Raw genomic sequence first — 20,177 nt, 5'->3', positions numbered from 1 at the left:
AGGAGACAGAGGACTGTGGTAACTGGCTCCTTTTGCTCAATCTCACTCCATAACCCATTTAAACAGCATGCTATGGGCCCTTTAATAGCTTATGCTTAAGTTATTTAATAGCTGCAAGATCAAATGCCCTTTTCAGTTTCTACTGTAGCATTAACATTAAACACAAAGCTTTGCTCAACGCGTCTTTTGATCTAATCGATGCCTAGAAGCCTGCTCTCAAAGGAACCTTTAACTGTGTGGGAATCCCTGAGGATTAAAAATAGGAAACAAATGGCATTCTAGGTATACTGTGTAAATTTGATGTGTAGCACAATGGAGTGAATAGTCAGCATGTTAAGTCCAGTCTTGGATTTCTGCTAGCTTGCGTCAGCCCTTTAGACAAAATACAGTATTTGCTAATAACATCTTTATTTCTATGCCCCTGAAAGCAAATCAGATCTTAGTAGAAATTCAGTAGATCATGCACTTTAAAGAACTATACTTGATTCATGGGTGCGGCTGCTTGCATGGGTGCTACCATGTATGGTGTTCCTGCAGAAGCCATGCATAGGTGCTTTGTTTACACTGGATGAGATATTAAACTGATGCTGGCAGGATGTTGTGATGTGACACAAGAAAAGGGGCTGTGTCCCAAATTAACAAACTAAAGTGTATATTAGTATCTTATTTTGGAAATGACAAGGAAAGCCATTGTCTGTCTAAATTACAGTTAGAAATACAGCTGTTACCAGGTGCAAAAAAGTTCATAGATGGATGGATGGATGGATGGATGGATGGATGGATGGATGGATGGATGGATGGATGGATGGATGGATAGATAGATAGATAGATAGATAGATAGATAGATAGATAGATAGATAGATAGATAGATAGATAGATAGATAGATAGATAGATAGATAGATGACTGAGTCAGGAAGGGCATTTAGTTTAAAAACTCATGCCACATTAAATATGCAGATCAGAATCAGATTTACATACCGACTCGGTCGAGGCCCCTGTTAAATGATGGCTACTTGTACTGTTGAACTGCAGGGTACCGGTATAACTATGCTACTGTTAGACCAATGATGAAACAGAGAAAGAAAAAGAATTACTGATAAGTCCATGTTTAACATGGTCTTTCAGCCTCTCATTCATAAACTACTGCTTGAATCTCTAACATTTCTTTACAGTACTGGTAACTTTACTGTTATTATTGTTATACTAAGATTTCTGAATCTCACAGTCCAGTGTCAGTCTCAGAGGAGGTTTGGGTTCCTCTTATGAGCTTGGTTACTATCACGATTTCAAGTTTGTGCAGTTAGGATCGTGACACCAATCTCAATAAAGATATTTCACAATGTCTATTGTTAAAAGTCTTACACAAATAAAACTAATATCAACGGTATTATATATTGCAGTGCAACAGATTTATAACCTAAACATAAAGAGAGAGTTTAATATACACTAATATTTAAATACTGACTAATAACAGGGCACATAAACTTCATACATAAAATTCTCCACCAGTGTTTTGGTAAAGAATAAATACTTTAAAATGACTAAAGTTATGAAGTTGCAGCAACACCTGCACTTCCTGTGTGTGGCTTCCTAGAAACTTTATTCCTCATGTGATGAGTTCAGCACTATTATACAGAGTCCTCACAAAGCTGTGTACAGAAATGGCTCCACTATGTAACTTACTGCACATTTGGAGATACACAGCACTGATTCTTACTGTAGCATCAGGTAATTCATTACCATTTTAATTAATGCCCATGTTTCTTATTAAAGTTAAGATCTTACTTTAGTTTCCTTACAGTGTTTTAAGTATTTTTAACTTTTTTTTTGTCTTTATAACAGGTGGTTTTGCAGCTAAAATTAGTCCAACAGACAAAGATTCTAACATTGTTGCAAAGGAAACAGAAACTGTTACTCTAAAATGTTCATATGAGTCAAGCAGCAGCTACATTTATCTTTACTGGTACAAACAAAATCCTAACAGTGCACCACAGTTTTTACTGTATAAAGGTGCAAGAAGTGCTACATATCAGAGCACTCCTGATGACCCTCGCTTAAAAACAGAAACAACCGGGGACTCCACTGTACTGATCATCAACAATCTAAAGCTGACAGATTCTGCTCTCTATCACTGTGCTTTTACTGAAGAAGCCCAGTGATACAAAGCTATTGAGATGCTGTACAAAAACTCACACACTGAAGTTCCTCAAAGCTCAGAAGATCAAAGTTATTTATTCTTACACCTTGTTATCAGTTAACAGCATTCACTCACATGAAAACCACATGCATACAGACAAGATTTTTATTGTTTCTCTCTCTCTCTGTCAGAGTGCATACTGGGAGCAATGGCAGCAGGTGCAAGTGATTTTAGTTTCTTCACGTGGTGTCACACAGTTAAGGTGGCGTCAGAAGTTGTTGGACATGACTGTGTTATATCTGGGTCTAGAATGAACAGCGCGATTGTTGTTTTCCTAAGTACAAAAGAAATAGCTAACAAACTAGAGGAGAACGGTGTAGTTATAAGCGGTTCACACGTCAGTCTTCTTCCCCTTCTTAGGCCGGCAAAAAGAATCACCATATCAAACGTACCGCCGTTCATTAAAGACGAACAGCTGATTGGAGTTTTATCCTGATACAGAAAAACAGTTTCCCCAGTGAAAAAAGATCTTGATTGGGAGCAAATCTCCACTTTTAAAAGCTCAACATTTTAGGAAGTGTTTTATTTCTCAGATCACAGCTTAGCACAGTGTGTGATATTTTTAAACCCTATTAAACTGAAAAGTACACATTTGACACTAGACAAGCATTTTAAAATAATTTTAAATTTTTTTTGGGACAGCTTTAGAGTGACCAAGACAACTTTGGGTACAACAAATGTCCAAGTTGTTAAGGTGTAAAGCAGCTAAAAACACTACCAAACCAATTCCAAAAAAATTCCCAACCGATTATGTGGACGCAGAGGGGGGCTTGTGAAAACACGGATGAGAATTTTCATCTTTCAACTATTAAGGTAGGTTGTGCTGTATATTGTAGCTTCCATTGATTCTGTCATGCAGTTTATGAGTGTAATTTAATGACTAAATATTCCCATGAATTTAATAGGGCCCTATTCATAAAACATAGACACACAGGTAGTTATACAGAATATATATATATATATATATATATATATACATATACAGAAGCTAAAATCTATTTATATTTATGCACAAATTAATCATGTGAAGCCATATTTTTGCATAACAATTTCACACACACACACACACACACACACAATGACATTTATTTACAATTTAAACCTTTAAAATTATTTGCAATATATTAGAACAATTGTAACTGTTCTTTTAGAAATGTGCACAAATCTGTGAAAGAAAAAAAATCTGATATAGATGGTTGACATTTAAAGGAACCTACACATTATTCATCTGCACCTCCATGCCCTCTCTGCCAGCCAAAAGAGGCGACGCAGAAAGACGAGACGCCAGTGCAGTTGACTGCCGAGCTCATTCAGCAGAGACACTGCATTAGATATTAGAAATAATTACAAAGTGAAATCATTGTTTTATTTACAAATTATTATTATTGTTATTATCCTGGATTTTTACTACACCACTGACTCAAGTATACCTCTATAAGTCAAAATACTCTGTCCCTCATGTGTTATATGATGTATATTTGCTTTTAGATCGTTAGCCAATAAGTTCAGCCAAGAATTTAATTATTTGTAAATCGAGCAAATTCCAAGAGTTCACATAGATAAGAGTTCCAAGATTATTTTATGGTAAAATACAATAACAGATGAAGCATGTTGCAAAAGTGAACACCTACTATATATACCACATTTCTATAACAAAGTTGATCCCATGTGGCTTGTGTTTGCTTACAATGTACTCATGACTCAAGATTCCACATGCAGCTCTGAATATGGAGCAAATAAGATGGTGTTGTCACTGCCATGTGATGCCATGAGGTGGAGCTTCATTATAATGTATGATGCTACCACCACTGTAGAGAAGCATTTACAGAAATATTCTCATACTGATACACACCCATCATGTTCACCTTTATATTCATGTGTATGTGGATTTCACTAGGTGAGTACCCATAGTTATCTTAAAGATTAATAGCACTAATACAATTTTATATTATTTTCATTATTATTATTATTCTATTGTTAGAATTATTAAATTAAGAAACAGAAGCCTGTAATCAGAATGTGATTTTGCTCTGTTCTCTATGACAGGTGACTCTATGGCAGATCCAGTAAAGCCACTTTTTGCAGATAAAAGTGTAACTGAAGTTGAAACTGTTACTCTGTCCTGCAGCTACAAAGACTTCACTCAGAATGTAGGGAACTTGCACTGGTACCGGCAATATCCAAAATCTAAACCAGAGTTCCTTCTTTACATCTATCCAGATGGATCTCTGAGTGAAAGCATTCCACCCGGTTTATCTGCTGATGTTCATAAAGACATTAAACAAGTGGATCTGAACATCTCCTCTGCTGCAGTATCAGACTCTGCAATATATTACTGTGCACTGACGCCCACAGTGACAGGAAACACAGCTGCACTGTACAAAAACTTTAACACAGTTATGTTATTCCAGCTAAACTGGTTTTCCTCTATTTTCCTCTCTCTCATTTTCATACTTTACCATGGGGGAGTGAAATGTAACAAACTGGAAAAAGAAACCAAAATTTGAAATGCTTTTATTAATTGCACATGCAACATCTGTACCAGTACAACACAAACTCTACCATAATACACTAATACTAACACCACACACACACACAACTATGTTATACTAGTAGCAGCACCACACAGATACACCACCCTAGTAAAAAAAAATGCACTTGTATTTAAAATACACTGAGATTTGTTTAGGTATAGTGTTAATAAACTAGCAAATGTCTGTACTTATTTTTAAACATTAAAAATATATTAATGTCATACTGATCAAATTATAGCAAGTACACTTTTATCATACTTTTCAAAAAACAAAGTATACTTTCAACAAATACTTTCATTTAATTTAATATACTTCACAAATATTTGTTTTCAAATAGATGATTGATAATTTTTTGCAATGTATATTAACAAGGTATACAAGGGTTTTACTAAAGTGTATTTTTAAGTGACTTATTTTTATATATATTATATTTTAAAATATAATAATTTTAAATATATTTAATTTTTTACTATGTTATGTATTTTTACTTCACATGGAATTAATGGATTTGACATGATGCTGTAATTATGCTTGTAAAGAATTCACTACATAAATATTCATTCAGTGTACTTACAGAGTACAAATAGTAACCTGTATAAACTGCATTAAATAAATGCTTTTAAAAATACAATGTATTAGATGTCTCCTTGCATTTCACATGATGCTGTAATTATGCTTGCAAATAATTTACTACATAAATATTTATCATGTTCTCTGAAGGACTATATATTGTAACCTGTGTGAACTGCACTAGATAAGTGCTTTTAAAAATACTACTTATTAGGCGTATCCCTGCATTTTACCTAATGAGCTCTGGGTTAAACTCTAGCACCACCATGACCCTAATTATGATAAGAAGCTGATGAATGAACGAGTTAAAATATACATTTCAAGTGTATTTTCAAGTGACCAAACAGTTTATGTATCATATCATCAGTATTACAGATCAATTTGACTTACTAATTTTAATAACATGTAAAAACATTCACTTTAACAACAAGCTGGTATAAACTTTAGTTGGAATTAATAAATGTGTGCTTGCGGTTCTCAGATGGCATCACGGATTACCATAACTGAAGTAATTTTGACCTCGATGGTGCCTCCATGCAGACAACAAAAAATGGAGATCAGTGCGTGATTCATAAACACATTGCTATGCACTACAAATAATAGGGACTAGAAAGAAGTTTTTCTGACAGTGTTATTTCAAATTAATATATTTGATGTCTAAGCCATTTCTAATGTACTCAGTGAATAATAATAATACACATGAACAGTGATTAAATGTGTTTTCATTTCACTTTAAGTGTATGTGAAACTGGGAGGTATATACACATGCTGTAGTACACATAAAAATTAAAGAAATGTACTTAAAATAGTCCTATTGAAGTACAGTTTAGTACACTTAACACAATTAAAGACAAGCGTTTGTATTATTTTTGTATAATTAAAGTATAATAAGTACAAAAATAGTTGTTCCATTTTAGCACTCTTGATCATTAGTGTGACAGTAAGTACACTATAGTGTACTTAAAGCTCAGTATACTTATGTCTACTTTTATTCCATCAGGGCTACATGTTAAAATTTTTATGGTTTATTTATTTATTTTGTGTGTATGTAGGTGTGTGTGTTCGCTCATAGGGGTCTCAGTAAAACTTCTTAATGTTGAAAATGTCAGAGGTAATTGCTATCAAACTAAATCCAAACATAAACCAAGTGTTTTAATATACTTATACTTAGTGAACAACTGATACTGATGTGTGTAGTTGTGCTGAAGCTTCTGCACTTCCTGTGTGTGGCTTCCTAAATACTTATGTGAGTGTTGACTTTCATACGGAACTGTTATGCCGAGTGCTCACAAAGCTGTGTTCAGAAATGCCTCAACTATGCAACATGCTGCACACTGGGAGATACATAACACTGATTCTCACTGTAGCATCAGGTAATAATGAACACATTTATTAAAAAATGAAAGTTATTTATTTATTACATTGTGTTTGCTGACAAATCAATTTTGTTTAAATTACTTTCTTTTTCTTTACAGCAGGTGGATTTGCAGATGAAATTGGACCAATAGAAGTAAATATTGTTGCAAAAGAAACAGAGACTGTTACTCTAAAATGTTCATATCAGTCCAGCAGCAGCAACATTTATCTTTACTGGTACAAACAAAATCCCAACAGCGCACCACAGTTTTTACTGTATAAAGGTGCCAAATCATATAGCCATTTGGAGCACAATCCCACTGGCTCTCGATTACAGTCAAACACAGATGATACATCTACTGAACTTATTATTAACAATCTACAGCTGACAGATTCTGCTCTCTATCACTGTGCTCTTAGAGACGTCCAGTGATACAAAACTACTGAGATGCTGTACAAAAACTCACATATATGAAGCTCTTTAAAGCTCAGAAGATCAAAGTTAGTTTTTTCCTTTTACATCTTATCAGTTAACCACACACACACACACACACACACACAATACAATACAAGTAGCACCTGCTCTCTGTATATACGTATATTGTATTATTAAACAAAACATGGTAATTAACACCCATATCATCCTTGTAAAAATTAATTGGTAATTGTTGTAATTAAGCTGTATTTAACTTGGTAAGCTACTTTAGCTAGTTTTATACAACCAAACTTAATCTCCACCAGACTGTAAAATATAAAAACTTACTAATCTTTGGCATTACCAATAAGGTGAAGCTGTGGCCTCACACTATATAATCTAAGAAAATGTTGTATTATGGTTGGTATACATTTTTGACTGTTTCAGTTTAGGAAATGTTTGTATGCAACATGTTTGAATAGTTGCACATACAGTATGTGCATTAATTGATTTAGATGCATTAATTCATGTCTTCCCTAAATACAAGATGTATAAAGAGTTTTCCCTTTTCCCAGTTATAATACACAAAAAAATAAACAAGAGTATCACAGTGATGATTAAAATATTGGGCTGGATGTTGCCTTCACATTAAGGGATTAAAGCAGCTAGTTCACCATCTGCATGTTTTGGGAAAGTGAAAAAAACTACTGCTATAATACCCAGAAAACAAAAATGGACATATGTGGCAATGCTCATTGTCCTCATAGGCAGTGACCAGAGGTAATTTATGATCTCCAGGTCCCCTTTTGCTGTGCAGCATTCACTCTACCAGCTATGCCACAATGGCATTATTGAGCATTCTAACATTCATTGTCAGTTTTACCACTGCTTTATCCTGGTCAGGGTTGCGATAAGTTTGAGTCATTGTGCAAAATGTCCATCACAGGTCAAACCCTTGCACACAGTATCCTGGCCACCCAGCCAGGGAATCAAATTCAGGCTCCACTTACTGTGAGGCAACAGCACTAACCACTGCACCACTGTGCTGCCCAAGAGGGGATGCATATCATTTTAAATATTCTTTAATTAAATTAAACTTTTATTCATTATGTGGGTTTTGGCTTGTCATGCTTCAAATAACCATCTTAAACAAGTTAATTTTAAATCTATATTGGTTTATTCAGTTATCTTGTCTGTTTCTTAAGAAAGATTGGAATGGATTTGCATATTGTCCTTTTTCAGTGCATAATATCATTAAACAATTTAAGAAACCTGGATGAATTTCAGTGCTTAACACCCATGATCTCTGATCCCTCAGAGAGCACTGCATCAAGATCTGTCATTCATCAATAACTCATATAACCACATGTGTAAGTGTTACTTTGGCAGACCTTTGTTAAGCATCACAATACGGAGTGGCACAAATGCCACTTAAAACATTACTGTGCAAAAAAGGAAGTCTCATGTTAGCCATGTCCGGAAACAGCATCAAGTTCTCTGGGCTTAGATGCATCTGTGATGGATCATCACACAGAGTAAATGTGTGTGCTAAGATAAATTAGTAGACCAGATATTGTTTGAAAGAAATAGATGCTGTGTGCTCCAGACGAAAGACTTATTTCATAGACTTATTATTTCATTAGACAGTATGGTCTTGCTTCACCATGCCTACTTAATGCATGTTTATATTGCTGCTTAGCCCCATCTGTCTATCTTGCACTTCTGTGATGGCAGCATTAATGCAGAAACGTACAGTGAGATTTTAGAGCAACATATGCTGCCTTTAAGACAACATATTTTCCAGAGATGTCCATAAATATTTCAACAACACAGTGCAAAATCACAGGAGGGTAGGGGGACTTGACTGGCCTGTCTGCATTCCTAACCTGTCCCCAATGGAGTGGGTAATTTGGAATATTTCAGTGACACTGTCTGGAAACATTTTACAATAGCAGGGTAATTGGTAAATTAACTGCTATTTGTACATAATATTCTGAAAACAATAAAGAATTTAAAGAAATCTCAATCCATGTAGAGCAGTATGTGTACCCTCACAACTGCACGTACTGTCATGTTACTTTAATAAATATAGCTACAAAGGCTGGGGAATACTTTGGGAAATTGTTGTCAAGTAACACAGTCTATCACCGCATCAAGTAATGCAACCTAAAATGATACCTGTTTCTTTGGGCACAATCTCAGATAAGATGTGTTTTCACCAAATGTTGGGTTCTCAGTGCTAAAGATGAAAATGACTCTAGACTGTTATAAAAAAACAAAAACAAATTTATCATCAGTCATTAATGCCTATGAAGTGTGTGATCTGCATATGTATGAAGGTAACACTGACTTGGAGGCATATATAATGATCTAAAAGACACATAAGCTTCTATCAAGACAACATCTTCTCTAGAAAGGTCCATGGTTATTTCAGCAAGACTCTGCATGCACTACAACAACATGGCTTTGTAGACACAGATTACATGTGCTTGACTGGCCTGCCTGCAGTGCAGATCTGTCTCCTATGGTAAATAAATGCTGCATCATGAAGAGGTCGGTCAGTCAACAATTACCAGAGTTTTCTGTGTCTTAATTTTGTATCAAGCAACAAAAGGCGATGAATTAGTATCCTCAGTTCTCATACAATTAAAAAGTGGAATGAATTGAAATGGTGATGTAATGTTTATTTTTATAAAATACAGTTAAAGGTCAGTAAAAACACAGGGAATCTTTTCTTTGTACTTTTTTATCTTAATAAAAGTTCAAGAGAACAAACAAATCCCAGGTTCTTGTTTTAGTGAATCTTAAAAAAAAAATTCTGAAAATGGGATTTGATGTTTAGGGTTTTAAGCTCTGCTGTGGCCGTAGACTGTCACACTGTGAAGTAACATTTAATGATTTTGTAGACTATCCATTTTATTATTATAATAATTTTTATTTTTTACAATTGCCATTTGAATTCATATCATTTATTCAATCAAATTACATCTGATATCTGTACTGTTTTTTATTTTTTATTTTATAGTGATGACATGGACGAGCACAATGAAAGTTGCTCTGTGTTGGTTTTGTAGATAATCTGTATACTTTTGACTCTTTCATATATTTATTTATTTATCTTTTAAATTACTATTATAAATGTGATAATTAACAACTTAAATTATCTGCAGTCCATTTTTCTTTTTTTGCTGTGGGCATACAGTGATATACTAAGAATTGATCTGTATTGGTTTTGTAGACTGGCATTTATAGTGTTTTAATTGTGCTTTTTATATATGATAAAACAAGCGAGGGCATTAGATTATTAATTACTTAACAACTCAACTGAGAAATCTGGCATAATAATAAGTGCTCTTAAAACTACCAGGTGTGCTCAATTATATTTTTTAATGTATAAAATTGTAATCTAAAATTTTCTTCTTCTGGAATTTTTTTTTTACCATCTTCTGTGGAAAGTAAAAAGCAGCTGATTTAAACACAGTCTTTGTAAGTAGCCCAGCACTGTATACTAATACACTGTATAATACTGTATGTCAGCACAGGCAGAAAAGCATTAAGGAAGCTGCTTCTAGATTTAGACCCTCCTTATGATTCACTATCACTGTGGAGGGTAGCTAGATGTGAGAACAAAATGTAAAAATGTGCATTTTCCTTAAAGCTGGTTATTTGACCTGACACACAGAACAACCATGTTACTCCTTGTTTTAGCATTTATTGTTGTTGCTCACACTGGTAAATATATATTTACTCTTTGTTAATAACATTTAGTATTACTATTATTAGTAGTAGTAGTATTTGTATTGTTGTTATTATTATTTAATTATTTATTTCTTTATTTTAATACACTTTATTTGATATTGGTTTGTGTAAATTATGTTTTTATAGCAGAGGCTGCTGACAGCATTGAACCAGACCAACCCAGTTTATCTTCAACAGAAGGAAGCAACATCACACTGTCCTGCACATATACAGGATCACCACATAGTCTCCACTGGTATCATCAAGAACCTGGATCAAAACCAGAGTTTCTGGGGCTGATTAGACGATCCACAAAAGATGTCACATATGCTGAACCAGCTGATCCACGTCTGTCTATAACTCTTAATACAGAAGATAAGAAAGTGGAGCTGAAGATCTCCTCTGCTGCTGTAACAGATTATGCACTGTGTTACTGTGCCATGGAGCCCACAGTAACAGCAACTCCAGTGATGCTGCACAAAAACTCTTTCATGTGATAAGTGTTTTGTTCTCACTAGGTGGAGCTGTTTGCTTCTTAACAGATAATCGTTTACTGGAAAAGTTCACAAAGTAAAACAAGTTTTATCTGTTTTATTCTATATTCTATATTAATAGACACAGTATTTCAGGTGCTACCTGAGCCTCAGTCTGGTGTACTGAGGCACAGGTAGTAAATTCATGTCAATTTAAATCTTTTCCTTATCACATTTCCTCTTTGTTAGCTCATGTAGTGCTTATATTGTGTCTTTCATAATGATGGAACAGTACTTTCTCTATTAATTATCTTGCATGTTCTTTACAATACAATTAGTACAATTTTAAGTCCGGTCGAGACCCCGCACCTTGATGAGTCTCCTGATCTATGTGAGGAATTTCTCCCTTTTTTTATCAACAAAATAGAGATAAACATGTTTTATCAATTGTTGATAAAAAATTTACAGTCAACAATGACAGAGCTTTAAATTTAAACATGGATTCACAAAACCTATCGATGGCTTTTAGAATAACTCTGACAGCATAATTTTATTTTTCAACGTTTAAGCTAAAGATTAGAATTTTAATAAAGTGACCTGGCATCCAAGTAGAAAGCTGTTAAAATTTTGAACCTGAAGAGGCAGTTGATGAATTAAACGTGGGTAAGCAAAGGCTCATCTGGGATTTGAACCTGGGACCTCTCGCACCCTAAGCGAGAATCATACCCCTAGACCAACGAGCCAGCCTGGACAAATGCCAGGGCATTTCTTTTACCTCTGTGGCTTAGCATCAAAACCATGTTGACTGGTTGCACTGGGAAGTGTATTCATGACAAAACAAAATTCAATGCAGAGCTTCATTAAAGCATTTCTAACAGTTTAAGCATGAGGTGTCATTAAAGACTCGCTTTGTCGTGGAAGCATTTGACAGGAGCTGTGTGCAGTCCCACTGACTTTGTGCTTCACACTGTTTACCATCATGTATCATGTTTATCCACCCAAACTGTACAATACAAACATTGTGACACTGTCTGTAATCGGTTAGTTATACAAGAGATTTTGTAACATTTACATTACCATGATATTTTATCTTGTCGTGTTGACTTCATGCTTCTTGCTGTTTGGATTTCGTAACATTTTCAATGCTTTGAATTTGCCCAAAGATTCTAAAATCTGTAGAAGAAAAAAAAACTTGAAGCTGACTGGAAGAAAGGTATGTTGTTATGAAAGGTATTTACATCCACATAAGCTCACAAACTTCTACCAGCGTATCAGCATGTGTCATTTTTGTTTAATCATTAGATTTTAACAGGACACTTGATAAGTTTTTTGTATAGTTCAACAAAGCATTCAACTAAAGGGCTCGTCCGGGATTTGAACCCGGGACCTCTCGCACCCGAAGTGAGAATCATACCCCTAGACCAACGAGCCAGCAGGAACAAGAGTCTTTGTATTACTTTGATCTGTGTGACTGACCTTCAAAACTATGTTGTCTGGTTGAGCTGGTAAGTGTGGGCGGTGCTTGCATTACAAAACTATCAAAACCTCCAGTATCAGTACATAGACTGGTTATAACCTCTTTTTAAAGAGCTGAAACATGAAAAATATTTAAAGGCTCCAAATAGTAAAAACTTATTTTAATTAGTCAACTGTCAGGACTAGGAAGCATTTGAAAGCTTTGTGCTGTTTTCATAAAGTACCTTTGTAACCCCATGTAATTAGACAGGCTTTACATGTTTACCAATTTAATGCCACCTTTGATTTCTAATTGCACACTGTGATACATTTTGATAAGTCAACATTCTTTAGTGAAAGAGCAGGGGATTAAAGAAGGGATCCACCTGGATTTTATCAGGAAACCTACACAACCTTCACTTACATTATTATCCTTTACAACATTATTATCCTAACCCAAGGTGTAGCTTACGGAGTACATTCCAAACATCCTCAGACCCAACCGTGATCATGTGTACACCAGCACTGCTCCCCTTACCCACATTTGACAATTGGACCACTTTTTTGTGTTTCTTGTCCCTCATCATCTGTCATGTGAAACCCATTGTAAGGAGTATTAAAGTATGGCTCGAGGGGGCTGATTCCTCCCTACAACATCAGCTGCAGCACACAGACTGGAAGCAGTTAGACCTTCCAAACTTGAAAAGCTCTTAGATCTGGGCATCAGTTTCTCACTCTGTAACTGGACTTTGGACTTTCTTACTAACACACCACAGTCTGTTAAGCTCATCAATCTTACCTCTACCACCCTCATCCTGAATACTGATGTGCCCCAGGGCTGTGTGCTCAGTCTACTTCTCTTCTTCCTGTCATGAATACAAATCGGTTTATGGATCTGAGGCTTATGGATCTTTAAATCATTTTAGTTTTCTTGATGTATGAAAGTAAGCAATTTGTCTGCTATCACAGATACAACATGGCGATGACCCAGTATACCCTGGTGCATCTCTCACTAAAGGATAGAGTCTGCTGTTGCTCATGTCGTATGTAAAAAGGCACAACCTGACTGGTGTAGCTCTTCTGCATCTTCTTGACATTTTTACTGAACATTGTTCAGGCTTTCCAGTTACCCAGTATCTTTTTGATAAAGCCTGCGGGCAGTTTGGCCACTATGTGCCACATTTTATTGTATTAAATGTGAAAGTTACATAGGACCCAGGGAGACAGCTCCAACAGTCTGTTCTTTTTTTTTTTTTTTGTAAATCTACATTTGACATTGACTATAATCTTATGGTTCTTATTCTTATTGTACTTAGTCTGTCAAGCCAGATAAATGTAAATAAAACAGAGTGACCAACAGGCATTATTTTTGACATACAATGTGGAGCAGTTTATAAAAACCTGAAACAAAGTGGCAAATGGGAGATAATGACATCTAAATGATTTTGAACTGTGATGGAGTTTCAGTGTTTCAAACAGTGATAATTATACTCTCACCTTGTGCATATTGTTTTAAGGTAAATTAAACCCACTCCAAATTGAAAAAATAAAACTCAAAACTTGCTCTCTCTCTCACACACACACACACACACACACAGTACAATATAAATAGCACCTGCTCTCTCTGATTGATTGTTAGTATCTTGTATTATTTAACAAAACATGATATTTAACACCCATATTACCCTTGTAAAAAGTGATTGTGATTTTTGTAATCATGCTCCTGTATTCTCTTCTACTCCTCTCAGCTATACAATGTAAGTTCATCTCATTATACTTCATGCAATCACAGAACACAATGTGCATGTGTTCATTTTGTGTAAGAGTGTGAGTATAACTTCTTTTCATTGATCTTACATAAAACATCCTGTTTATCTAATTTGCAGGGAAGAGTTTGGCACAGTCATTAACACCACTGAGTGCCACCTAAGCGCTTTTTAAATTTTTAACAGCAAAAGTTTATCCATCATTAACTGCCTGGGTGTCTCACAACAGGGGACACATGAACCCAATACACTGTAGTGGCCATGAATATAGTTTCAAAGGGACACTACCAACATCAGGATCCTGCTGCTGAGCCTCACAAACAGATTCCTTGGTGCCCCCATGGAAGGGCTTTGTGATCCCAGGATGATGGGTACATGTGCATTTACTAACCATAGAAATGAGTTACATAGTCATGGATCGAAAACACAGCAGAGAGAGTTTAGAAGCAATTCACAATTTGTAATTAGAACAGAATTGAACAAAAATACTTATTTCTGTTTCTACATGAAAAAATAACACAACCCAGAGGAAAGATACCACCGATAGGGGGCAGCATGACACCTTGCACTGAACTTGGGTTACATTAAGATATTGGTAAAGTAATTGTACAATCATCTATCATTTAAGTATTTTTCCACATATGAATTTGGAATAGATTCTTCCACTTCCACTTCTGATCTTCTCTGATAAAAAATGCTAATGCTAAACAGATGTGTGTATGTATACAGTACCAGTCAAAAGTTCATTAATTAATCTACATTGTGTAATTATGTTGCAAACAAAAATGTATATAATGTAATTAGATAGAATGTTTTTATCTATGTGAAAAAATACAGTGTATTCAGTTAAAATACTCAATATGGCTGTGAGTGATTAATGTAGAGTTCTGCTTTTATTCCCCACTCATCAACTAAATATAGGAGGAGTTTGTATAGAACTGTAAAGTAATACAATCACTCCGTCCTTCCTTCACTTCTCACAATACAATCATGATGTTCCTGTGTTCTCTTCTTCTCTTCTCAGCTATACAATGTAAGTGCATCTCATTATTAATGTCACAGTACACAATGTGTTTTAGTTTTGCTGTTTGACTATTTATTTATTACATCACATAAAACATATTTATCTGATTTGCAGGGAAGAGTTTGGCACAGTCAATAAAACCACTGAATGATACATTAAATGCAGCAGTGGGTCACAGCATTGTTCTCTCTTGTGAATATCAGAGTGCAACTAATCTGCAGTGGTATCGTCAGTATCCTGGATCTACACCAGAGTTTATTGTTCTTATCGGTGCATTTGGATCACAGCAGAATTCTAGCATCTCTGGTTTATCAGCTACAGTTGATGGAACAAAAAACCTTGTGAATCTGGAGATCTCCTCTGCTGCAGTATCAGATTCTGCTCTGTACTACTGTGCCATGCAGCCCACAGTAACAGGAAACTCCACAATGCTGTACAAAAACCAGTGTATACAGATCACAGACTGAGAATCACATGGTTTTGTTTTTTAGATTCACAACAGACTTATAAAGTCATATTATTTATATTAAATACAAAGATACTGACAAACTTTATAGCATAAAGTATAAAAATAATAAAATTCTGCATAAAAAAATGGGACACTTTATACATTTTATACACTTTATTACACATTATAATAATTTGGAAACTGAAAATACTTTTTTCAAAACATTTTTGCTTGATATAAAAGCTTCATCTGGAATAAAAGCCGGCCAGTCAAACACAAGCACTCAGAGTCTACAAAGCTACACTGTTGTAGCACATGCAGAATGAGGCCTGGGATTGTCTTAGTGAAATAACCATGAACCTGCTGGGAAATGATATTACCTTGATGGCAGCACGTGTCTCTCTAAAACCTCAACATACACTTATGCATCAGTGGTACACCACTCAATGTGTGGTATGAAAGCACAATGCTATGGGTACAGATGCACCCCCATAACATCACATGTTTATCTATATCATTTAATAGTGGAGCAACACTTATGTTATGCCTGATCGGGGTATTGTGCCACTTAACACAGCCAACCACTGCATTAAGAAATGATGAATTAAACTCACATCAGTTTTATGCAGTAACAATCTTTGGACCCAAGCTCATTGGGCAAAAATTCCATTTGCTAAACTGCACCAGTTAAACTATTGTTAAAACAGAGGTTGTGCGTTAAAAATAAACGTAAGGACTTGCATGCCAACACAAACTACAAGTAGTAGTGAAGTAAAGTGTTTTCCAGTGTTTTTATAGTTTTTACAGTGTTGTCACAAGATAAATTATACACCAGATGGCAGAATCCATCTACATCTTACAAACCACTGAAACATCTGCACAGTTTAAACAGGAACTACGCTGTACAAAAAGCCACTAAGACTCACTCTGCTTTTCTCAGAAGAGGGAGCTATTTGCCTTTCTTTTACAGTTTTTCTCAATCGCTAAAACACTAAACCCCATTCTTGAAACACATCTGTCAACTGCCAAAACTTGTCTATTAAATTAATTACTCTTTTCACAAAACCTTAAACTATTTTATCCTAGACAGTTTTCATATCTGATTCAACCTTTTTGCAAAACTCTAAACACATTCTCACTGACAAACACACATTCTGCATGATAGTGCACTTTAATGCAAAATTCTTCTCAGCATACCCATATCTACTCCAGTCAATGCAGCATGGATGCAGCATGTGATGAGATTAGAGTGAATTCTTTTGAAGCCTGGATTCTGCATGACTAATTTTTTCCCGCTGTCTAGATAGGCAGAATATTGCCTGTGATGTAGATGAAGTCCTGTGCCTTGACCCAGCCCAGAGACACGATCCTGAAGCAGAATAAACAAATGATTTTGCAAACTGTATATACAATAAATAAATATACTACAGTTCATATACTGTATTTCTTTGTTGGTTCTCTAGTATATAAATATATAAACACATCAGTGTAAATATGTTTTCAAATATACAAAAAAAAATTCCTGAATAAAGATGTTTGGTTTTGCTATAATAAAGGCACAGCGTTTTGTATTGTTTTATGTAGTGTAATGACTGTTGTGTAGTGTTTATGTATTGGCTGGATATGTGTGTATTTTGACAAGCAGCGTTTTATTTCGAGCAAAGATAAAATAGTTGATTGTTTGAAATTGCAAGACAAGTCAGATGTTTAAACCCCTTCAATTACCTCAAATTACTAGTCCAGCATCTTAACAATTAAAGTACTACTGCCCCTATTAATATCTATTGACATTTTACCTGAGTTAGTTATGGTCTATAAACTTGGGTAGGTAAATAAATGATGATTCAATTAATCATCAGCATTGTTATGAATAAATCTGTAACACAATATACCATTAAACTCACCTGTAAACATACACCTTAAACAGTCATCCAAAGATTCAAAATCAATAATATAAAACTAACAGATGGATGGATGGATTGATAGTGATATGTGTAAAGTGCAATTAATACACAGTATATAGTGTTTCAGTAATGTGCCAATATAAATATTAGTATCATCTGTATGCTGTTGAAGTGTAGCAACAAACACATCATAAACTGCAGCTATACTTTATTTTCTACATAAAGGTTTTGTTTTTATTTATATACAATGGTTTGTTAGTCTATCTTCACAATATCAGATAAAGGTTGACATGAGTTGACATGGATGTAACTGGATTGGGGGTGGGGAGCCAGATGTGGTTACATACAGCAGAGACACTTTCAATTATGGATGCCAGATCTGAATCAGACACTCAGCACAATGATGTTACTCCTCTTCTTCATTTTCATTATTGTTGATGATAATGGTAAGTGATATATAAGAGGCATCATATTTAAATATTATGTATTTCCTACTATTAGAAGCATAAATTCTATATTTAGAAATAAAATGTGTTTAATATAGTATTAACTAAATGTTATAAATTGTTATAATGTTTTATATCAGAAGCTGCTGAGAGCATTAAACCAGATCAAACCAGCTATTCTTCAACTGAAGGAAGCAGCATCACACTGTCCTGTACGTATGATGGATCAGTTTATAGTCTTCACTGGTATCAACAAAAACTTGGATCAAAACCAGAGTTTTTAGTGCTGATTAGTGGAGATGGTGAAGATGATGAAACAGCTCAAGCGTCTGACAGAAGAATCTCAATGAAACGCTACAAAACAAAAACAAAAAAAACAATGGAACTGGAGATCATCTCTGCTGCAGTATCTGATTCTGCACTGTACTACTGCGCTCTGGAGCCCACAGTGACAGGAAATACAGCTATACTGTACAAAAACCTGTTATCAGAGGAGGGAGCTATTAGCATGTTTTTTACATTTTATCACTTGCTGCTTCTTGTATCCCAGGTCTGTTTATCTAATAAACAATCAGTGTTTTAGCTCAGTGGTCTTAAATACCCCTGAGCCCAGAGAAGTTGATACTGCTTCTGGACATGGTTAACATAAGGCTTCTTTTTTTCACAGTAAAGTTTTAAGTGGCATTTGTGCATGTAACTCTGTATTGTAGTGCTTGACAAAGGTTTGCCAAAGTAATCCCTCACCCATGTGCTTATATCAGCTATTGTTAAGTGGCGGTGGCTTCCGTCTGGTGTGATCTGTGGAGTTCTGCCTGGATGGCTGGTTCTCCCATTTCCACAAGGATACGCTGGAGCTCTGTCAGAGTGACCTTGGGTGCCTGCTCACCTCCCTGGCCAAGGCCCGTCTTCCCCGATCGCTCAGTTTACCATATACAAAGGTTTACTTAAGTGTATTTTTCATAAAGCTATAAAGTAGACTTAAGTATACTTATCTTCAATATGCTACAGTGCACTTAAGTGACACTAGTGATCAATACACTTAAAGAGTGTTAATTATACTATAACTGTACAAAAACAATACAAAAGCTCCATAGGGTAGGTGTTACTACATGTGTGATTATGGTGCTTCGGTGGTGCAGCAGTAAAACATGCTAAGACGTAGCAACTGACATGTCAAAATCGTGTGTTTGAATTTTGCATCTGCTAAAAGTCTCCAAACTACCTCAAAACATAAAAGTTTTGACCCCTACTGGTTGATGGTTACAATTTAAGTAACAGAGATCAGTGCATGGCTGATAAATTTGGCTATGAACTACAAAGAATTGGAAAGTCTACAACTGGATGAACAAGGCAAAGGATGGATAATTCATTGTGCTCTGCACACGTGGGTTTGAATCCCATCTTCGTTGAAGTAAACACACTTTTAAAAGCCCTCTTAAATAACCTCAGTCTTCTTTGAAAACATTGGAAATAAGTAACACTGACGTACTGAATTGCTACTCCTACGTATGTTTGTTCTTCCTTATATGCTTAATAGGCGGCAATGTTTTCAAAGCAGACCAAAGTAATTCAAGAGAGCTTTAAAAGTGCAGGAGAATCCCATCCTCATTGAGGTGAAAGCACTTTTAAAAGCTCTCTCAAATGACCTCAGAGTGCTTTGAAAACATTGCAGCCTATTGACCATATGTGGAAAAGCAAACGGACATAAGAGTAGTAGTTTAGATCGTCTATGTTGCCTCTTTCCACCCGTTTTCAGGCCAATCCAGCCCTCTGAAGCTCCTCCTGCCACACTTGATTACAAATGACACACCTGCAATCAGACCAGAAGAGCATTTCTCATAGCTTGACCA

At 35.3% G+C, this 20,177-nt stretch overlaps 2 non-coding genes and 1 gene segment (V, D, J or C); 1 reads left to right on the top strand and 2 right to left on the bottom strand.

The window, feature by feature from the left end:
- Positions 1 to 4,055: 4,055 nt before the first annotated feature.
- LOC134311829 (T cell receptor alpha variable 12-2-like) lies at positions 4,056 to 4,705 on the top strand. The segment is given in 2 exon segments: positions 4,056 to 4,095; positions 4,245 to 4,705. Coding segments are annotated over 2 exon segments (501 nt in total).
- Positions 4,706 to 11,955: 7,250 nt separating this feature from the next.
- On the bottom strand, positions 11,956 to 12,027 carry trnap-agg (transfer RNA proline (anticodon AGG)). The gene has a single exon. It is a non-coding gene; the product is annotated as a tRNA-Pro (tRNA).
- A 616-nt stretch (positions 12,028 to 12,643) lies between these two features.
- trnap-cgg (transfer RNA proline (anticodon CGG)) lies at positions 12,644 to 12,715 on the bottom strand. Its single transcript has one exon. It is a non-coding gene; the product is annotated as a tRNA-Pro (tRNA).
- Positions 12,716 to 20,177: the final 7,462 nt, after the last annotated feature.

Source organism: Trichomycterus rosablanca, chromosome 4, assembly GCF_030014385.1.
Source record: "Trichomycterus rosablanca isolate fTriRos1 chromosome 4, fTriRos1.hap1, whole genome shotgun sequence".
In the NCBI taxonomy this organism is placed as follows: Eukaryota; Metazoa; Chordata; class Actinopteri; order Siluriformes; family Trichomycteridae; genus Trichomycterus; species Trichomycterus rosablanca.
The sequence above is the reverse complement of the archived record's forward strand: the minus strand, read 5'-3'. Positions and strand labels throughout refer to the sequence as shown.